The sequence below is a fragment of the Pseudomyrmex gracilis genome, unplaced genomic scaffold, assembly GCF_002006095.1.
Source record: "Pseudomyrmex gracilis isolate BER0280 unplaced genomic scaffold, ASM200609v1 scaffold_169, whole genome shotgun sequence".
NCBI lineage: Eukaryota > Metazoa > Arthropoda > Insecta > Hymenoptera > Formicidae > Pseudomyrmex > Pseudomyrmex gracilis.
In genome coordinates this window covers 324336-332245 of record NW_018020753.1, presented here as the reverse complement: position 1 = coordinate 332245, position 7910 = coordinate 324336, and the positions used below count along the sequence as shown (strand labels likewise).

The 7910-nt window shown below is 35.4% G+C and overlaps 2 protein-coding genes across 3 annotated transcripts; one reads left to right on the top strand and one right to left on the bottom strand.

Moving 5' to 3' along the window:
- Window positions 1-412: 412 nt before the first annotated feature.
- Window positions 413-3529, bottom strand: LOC109857710. The gene is made up of 5 exons (XM_020434302.1): window positions 3443-3529; window positions 3124-3196; window positions 2756-2849; window positions 2468-2638; window positions 413-2396 (listed from the first exon to the last, which is right to left on the bottom strand). Exons 1-5 carry the CDS (start codon window positions 3482-3484, stop codon window positions 2108-2110), a joined length of 669 nt encoding a protein of 222 aa, XP_020289891.1. The 5' UTR covers window positions 3485-3529; the 3' UTR covers window positions 413-2107.
- On the top strand, window positions 3141-7901 carry LOC109857708 (DNA polymerase eta). 2 transcript variants are annotated; one of them, XM_020434298.1, is made up of 8 exons: window positions 3141-3562; window positions 4568-4726; window positions 4825-4959; window positions 5081-5289; window positions 5371-5537; window positions 5658-5881; window positions 5982-6099; window positions 6179-7901. In XM_020434298.1, exons 1-8 carry the CDS (start codon window positions 3225-3227, stop codon window positions 7754-7756), a joined length of 2928 nt encoding a protein of 975 aa, XP_020289887.1. In that variant the 5' UTR covers window positions 3141-3224; the 3' UTR covers window positions 7757-7901. The 2 variants fall into 2 exon arrangements, with proteins under 2 accessions (XP_020289887.1, XP_020289889.1); XM_020434300.1 differs by having other exon boundaries at window positions 3481-3562; window positions 4168-4726.
- The last annotated feature ends 9 nt before the right edge of the window (window positions 7902-7910 follow it).

Below are 7910 nucleotides of genomic sequence, written 5' to 3'. Positions count from 1 at the left end.
ATATTTTAAGAATATTCTTTTTTTATTTGTATTATGTAAGAAACAAAAAACTTTTTTCTAAGATATCCATAAACACACAGACACACAGAAAATAGTAGTTGGAAAAAAAATTATTAAAAATAGTGAGAAGATAAATATTTACTGAAAAAAACGTTAAAAATAGAAATGGAAAAATAGAAAAAATTGATAAATGTTTATAGAAAATATAACGGACAATAGAATATATGTGTCATGCATAATCGTTAATAAATATGTAAATTTAGTTCTCTATGATTAGGAATTAGTTTATAAAAACATGTTATCTTCTCCGTTTTTTTTTATTTTTTTTATTTATTTTTTTATTTTTTATTTTTTTTTTAATGATTTAGAATCAAAAACGTATGTAAGTGTGCACATTTATCAAACATTTGAATTTTTATATTTGTCTAGATATACACGTTCCTTAACTTTTTACTACATCTGCGAGACGTATATTTATGCAGAGTTGCGCATTACATTAATATGCACATAAAAGGAATTACTTAGCCATTATTAATACACGGTAAAATTTTCTGGTAATTTCTAATAAAGAGCTTTATTCATTTTGAGAACTTATTACATTATCCAGACAAATACATTTGATTCCGATAAATCGATTAAATCAGAGGAATTGTAAGTGGTAAAGAAAAAAAATTTTATAACTTCGTACGATATACATTATAAATATGCAAATAAAAAAATATACAATTGATATCTTATTTAACATAATCAATCAATTAAATGCAAAAGTGTTTACAGGCTCGATAAAGTTTTTTATTTTCTTACACGTGTTTCTTCTGAAGTTAGTTGATGATAAATTATGATACAATCGTACAAGCTCAATAAAATTTTTTATTTTCTTACACGTGTTTCTTCTAAAGTTGCTGACAAATTATGATACAATCGTACTTTGTATGAACAATAACATCAGAGACGAGTTCACGATTAGATACGCTATATGAGCATATGAACCACACTATTAAGACTATCAATCACACACGTTTCTAATAATGTTTTAACACAATGACTACGTGCCGTTTGTAATATCAGTGATCTAGTTTCACAAATATTTATATATACAAAATTTTTATATATTATTGTGTGTAAATTGTAGTAATTTTAATCAATTGTGGATACTCTTACTATGGTAGTTATTCTAGATTTTTTCATCGGTAGAAAAAAAAATTATTTACAAACTAATTGTTGAGTAAATGAATACGCATGATAATCAAAGTGTTACTACATCATTTGAGAATGGTAGGTGTATGTGTGTGTGTGTGTGTACAAGATGTTTCAAGACTGAAAGTCACACAAAGAAAAAAAACCACATAGTCAAAAAATGAATTTTTTTTCTAAGTGCAATTTTCACGTTGAATATACAGTTTGACATTCAGTATAGAAAAAACATTCTGCATACACACATACACGCAAAAAGGCAAACATGTATTTTATACAAAATGTCTCAATAGAAAAACTAAATTTAACGAGTTTCATATTTTACGTAATATTGTATATAGAACGATGCAGAAGACATTATTACCATAAAAGGTAATTAAAAGACGTTCGTTTACACGTTATCACTATTTTCGAGAATAAAAAATACACTGTGCGTTATAAACTTCAATTTAAAATTTGCTTTAACAACAAATAATCTCCCACCGATTAATTTACACAGTTCTGAGACTCTTTGGAAAACATATATGAGCAAATAAACAACTGTCAATTTGAAAGTGTCAAACAAGACTTTACAAATAATATGAGCATTAAAGGATAAATTCAAAACAATGGCTCAAACGATTAGAATCAAAGTCCTGGTTGACTTTAAATGCCGAACTGAAGAATATTTTTTTATTGCTATCGCAGCATTTGTCTTCAGCTAATCGTGCGTGTAAAACATATTTAACACATTTGAGACCAACATTCTAACAAAACTATCCTCAGAATCCGACATGGTCCACATGCTCATTGACATGACTCACATGCTGAGTCATCGACTAAACGGTGAGGAATTGCACGACCCATATGCTGAGTCATGGGTCTCGAATGTGTTAACAAAATAAGTTTCAACTTTCTAGACTTTGTGATATTGCTATGTATCATAATCTTCATCGATGTTAGCAGTGCGAGCGAAATTTGAGGTCGGTTGATTGCTTACGCTCGGATTAACTTCCGTATAAAAGTTCAACTGATTAATTTGAAAGGGTTCAGGTACTGATATCTGAAATTCTGGAATCTGCGAGTGTCCTCCTACTGTTACTTTGCTATCTTGATTTGCAAGACTCAAATTGTTTGACACTGTGGTCAACCCGTTATCCTTCACATATCTGTTATCTACATTAGTCTCGGCATTGATTGGTGCTCCCACATGTTTTTGATATCTGTTGAAATACAAAGTGTAATTTTATATGTAGATTTTCAGTAGAAATGAATCATTATACAAAACACTTACTCTGACAAATCAGATTGCTGCATTGTAGTTGCACTTGGTACATTTATTTGCAACGAGCTGGAAGTCTCTGGGGATGTGGATACTTCATCATCCGGCCCTGATACATCAGGCAGAGATTTTACTAAATCTTTCAAAAAGTCAAATCGACTTTCTGACAAGATACATTGTTTCCTAAAAAATAAGCAATGTAAGAAATATCTTATGTGTAAAAAGAAACACATTAGACTTGTCCAAGTTATTTGACAAAATACTTGAACAGATCTATATAATATCAAGACTGTTATTTACATGTGAGATGGACTGAGCGTCTTGGCATTTTTGGCATTTGTGATCTGCATGGTTTTTGTTAACAAAGATTGTACAAACAACTCTAAGGTTCTAGGTAAGCTTTGTTAAGGACAATTCTTGTGTGCTAATAAATTCTTATACGACCACTACAATTCAACAGAACTCACTGCTCAGTAACTGTCATGTATGACGTACCCTTTTAAATCTAAGATAAATATTGCAGAACAAGCAATAAGTCATGAGTTTAGCGACGAAAAGTAAGCTTAATAAGCTGAGTTCTGCCGAAATGCAGCATTGATTTTAGATGTCTATACAACATTTATGACGTGAACAAATTTTCGCTTGAAACAGACATCAGAAAAGGATATAGATTATAATTGGCACCGCCTGAGCGACTTTCCCGACTTCCTCGTCCGTCTGCATGATCTTCTTGATACGACCCTGACAACATACGCGAGAGGTTAGGGTTATGCGTCAACTCGTGCGTCAAAGTTCGCTCGCTACGATTGGAAAATGCGATTTTCCCAGACAAAATCAACAAATCATCGTGCATGTGTCCAACATCGGAGACGCGAATATAACTGACAAACCGATTTTTGTAATTGGCAAATTTTTCTTTTATTCGGTTATCATCGAACAGTCGCTACGCGACGACGGCGGAAAAGATGCGAAGTTGCGTACGCTTACCGCTGGAAAACGAGCGTTATATTTTTTCTTTTTGCTGGGCATATTGTGGTGTTTCCAGACACAAAGGATCCCACGGCACACGCACGCACTCGCGCAACACGGCGATACTACGTGGATCCCGTACGTATAAACAAACAAGACCAACAAAATTTCATACAAAAAGGGGGTTAAAGTTCCTCTTGTTGGTTTTGCGCGTGCGCGAATAAAAAAAGGGTTGTTCTGAAATCGTATGGTGCTGGCACGCTTCCGATTAATGACGTCACTTCGATAAGTCAAACAATATGACTGATCGATTTGTCAAAACGTTATTAAACTCGCCGCGGGAAACCGATTCAACCTACCATCGATCGAAAACGCTGTTTACGTTTTCGCGCAACATTCAGGACCAGTTTTTTGAAGTTTATTATCTTTGATATATACATGTAATATATTAATTACAGATTGCTAGTCGATATTTTCATACTGTAATGATAGGAGGGAGAGTATAACTTAGCAGACCATAGTTATGGAGTCATAATAATCGGTCTATAAATCGCTTCTGAACAAAAAAATAATGACGTTATTTGTCAAATTGACCAATTGCTCGATTTATTCCAATTGCTCTGGGAGCAATTAAAGCTCGCTCCAGTCGCATATATAAATGACGCACATATGTTAATTTAGGCTGCATTTCGATATTCACTGCCAGTACCAGAAATCTATACTTCACGTCACATATGCTACAGATTTTCAGACTGAGAGTGAATATCGGAACGCAGCCACAACAACTCGACGAGTCTTTCCCGCCAAATCTATCAAGATGGCTCCCGAACAGCTGTCTTCGCAGCTACACTTTTTTCTAACACCGCAACATCTCTTCTTTTTCTTGAAAGAACTCGAGAATATGTCTGTCTTATTTCAAGAGTAGAGAGAAAGTGTAGGAGTGTTACGTACACGCGCCAAATCTCTGACAGGTGGTCTGGAATTATGATCTGTCGTATCTATTGCAATCTGGAGCAGTGCGTAAAAATGAAAAGAACTGCGAATAATATTAATCGTCGGTTGTGTTAATTGAGCGATTTTAAGAAGATGATTGATCAACGCAAACACGTGATGTAATTTATTGAATTTTTTTTGTGTAACAAGAGGGAAAAATTTTCAAGAAGAGATGGCGAATCTTGGCAAAAGAATCGTGGTTCTAATAGATATGGATTGCTTTTTTTGTCAAGTTGAGACAAAATTGCAGCCGCAATATCAGGGACACCCGCTCGCCGTCGTTCAATACAATCAATGGAAAATGGGCAAGTAAGAGAAGCTTTATGTAGTTTGTGATATCTCTCTTGAGATCTAAATATATATAACAGCAAATCAATGTTAAAATATTTCTTAATATCTTTGACAAGAATAATAGCCGTTAACTACGAGGCAAGAAAGTATGGAATAACCAGACACATGAGAGGCAAAGAAGCCAAAGAGATATGTCCAAATATAATTTTAGTCACTGTGCCGTGTCTTCGTGGAAAAGCAGACACATCTAGGTAGCAAGAAGTTATTAGAATAAATCTTTTATGAAAGTAATATAACATTGTTTCTTACGCATCTCGTACTAATGATCAATATTTTGTTTATTAATTAATTTTTTATGCCGTCCATATACAGATATCGAAAAGCTGGTCATAAGGTTATCGAAGTTATAAAGAAACATTGTAATGTAATAGAACGCGCCAGTATTGACGAGGCATATCTCGATATTACAGATGTGATAGATAAGAGATTAGCTACGAGCAAGATGTCTCCTAAAGAATTAATGTTATTGCTTGCGAATACGTACATTGTAGGCTATTCGGAAATTAATAAAAATGATGAGGGTAATGTTCTATATATGTTTATGCGTTTATAAATGTGTGAAAACACATTTGATTATAATATACAGTGCGTTAATATTTCAGTGGAGAGAAAAAATGGACTGGAAACTTGGATAGAGGATTCCTTTAAGGAATTGCCCGATAGTCAGGCTCAGAAACTTGCTGTGGCTGGTGTTATAGTTGAAGAAATAAGAGCTGACATATATAAAGAAACTGGATTTAAATGTTCAGCTGGAATATCGCAGAATAAAGTTAATATCCTTTACGTTGTTTTACAGCATAGTTTCTACGACTTTGTATTTACTATTCCAAAAAAACAAAGACCATGTGGACCATTACAACTCGCATCATTTGATTTGCTTAATTTTTAGATATTAGCCAAATTGGCGTGTGGACTACACAAACCAAATTGTCAAACAATTTTGCCCGAGGCGGCGGTTCCGAGTTTTTATTCGACACTCCCGGTGAAGAAAGTTCGAAATCTTGGTGGGAAGTTTGGCGACGTCGTGATTGAATCTCTGGGTTGCAACGTCATGGGAGACTTGTTGCACTATTCGTTGGAACATTTACAAAAAACTTTTGATGAAAAAACAGGGTGAATATAGAATTTTATTTATAAATGACATTTTTTTTTTAGATGACTATAAATCCTAATTAATTATCATTTCTGACAATTTACAATTGCAAATCTTCAGATTTTGGTTGTATAATCTCGCCCGAGGTATAGACAACGAGCCCGTTACTAGCAGACTGCTGGCAAAGTCTATTGGAGCGTACAAAACGTTTCCTGGAAAGCACGCTACTTCGGAAGTGGTAAGACAAAGCACGTTGTAATATCAAATGAAAATTGTATAAACAGATTGAACAAAAAAAGCGTTTATTTCGTGCATAGCTGAGGCACTGGGCCGGTGATCTGGCGGCAGAAATTTGCGAACGACTGGAACAAGATCTTGCGGAGAATCATCGACGCGCGACGTTACTCATTATCTCTTACACTTACTATCAAAATGGAAGTACCGTATCCCAAACGCGCTCGTTCACTTTGAACTCGTACAAACCGGAGAAGATCGCGAGCCAGTGTGTGGATGCTATCACAAAATCGACACAATGTCCGGTGACATGCATGGGCATCAATGCCAGTAAGTTTGTACCGGCAAAGGAGAGTAACAGCTTCTTAAAATTTTTTAAAACTGTTGAATCGAGAGATCAAGACGGTGATAAAGTGAATTCTGAAATTGACAAATCAGATAACTCACCCAAGTATAAAAGAAATTTCCAATCGACGAATACAGACGCGAGAGAAGAGAAAACTGTTACTCCTATTGTACCGGCAAAGGAGAGTAACAGCTTCTTAAAATTTTTTAAAACCGCCGAATCGAGAGATCAAGACGGTGACAAAGTGAATTCTGAAATTGACAAATCAGATAACTCACCCAAGTATAAAAGAAATTTCCAATCGACGAACACAGACGCGAGAGAAGAGAAAACTGTTACTCCTATTGTTAGCAAAGAAAAAGAAGCGATAAAAACGAAAGAAGAGAAGTCCGAAAGAAGCAAAGAGTTGGCTACTACTGAAGATTCGGTTGCAACAGCTAACAAGCCGAAGAAGGAAAATAAGAGAATCGTCAAAACTTCGTTAAATAAGTGTACGGAAGATTCGCCCACGTCGCAAAAAGTTTTCAAGCTGATTCAGGTGTGCAACGAGCGCGACAAGAACAAACGTTTGTCGGGCGTGACAGTAGATACCAATGATTTTCAGGATTCGTTCTTTATGAATATATACAAGACAAAAAAAGAAACACGTTCTGATGGAGATACCGTGGAAGAGTCAGAGAGTGAGAAAGAGATAGATAAAGAAGATGCGCATAGTGAAAACAGCAATGATTACAACGCAAATTCAGATATGCAAGAAAAAGCTCGTGAAAAGCCTTCCACGAGTCGCGCGTGTGCGAGCGGCAACAATTCCGCAGAAGAGAGCAAGAAAGAAACTTCTGTACAAAAATCCTCAGTGCGATTGCGGGACATATTTCCCAATCTAAACGATATAGATTCCGATATTTTGGCCTCGTTGCCAGCTGAGTTGCAAGAGGAAGCAAAAGCGCACATGAACTCGCGAAGCAAGAAGCAAGAGAGCGTTAAGAGTACACGGGAACTGACCAAGTCAACAAGAGGAAGACCCAGCAAATTCAAGATTATCAACAAAACTGGCAAAAAATCCAATCCCTTGGACAACTTCTTAATCAAGACCGATTCGAGCGAACACGACGTACCTCTGGAACGATGCGCTGAGTGCAATCAAATGATACCTCTTACGAGGTTTAGCGAACATGTGGATTTTCACTTTGCACAGAATGTGTGTCGAGAAATCAACAGGCCGATAACGAGCGAGAGTGGCGTAAAACGAAAACTCGGAGATGCCGAGGACGTGATTACGTCTGTGAAACGTCACATGAACGAGAACTCAGTATGACAATTACGTTTCCTTCGTAGTCACCATGCTGTTGAATATTTTATCGTTAACAAATACACTTTTGTATCGAGAATAAGATAATAGCATGTAAATTTTTTAAAAATAATAATAACATATTAATACTAACATGTAAATTAAGGTATAAATAACATTT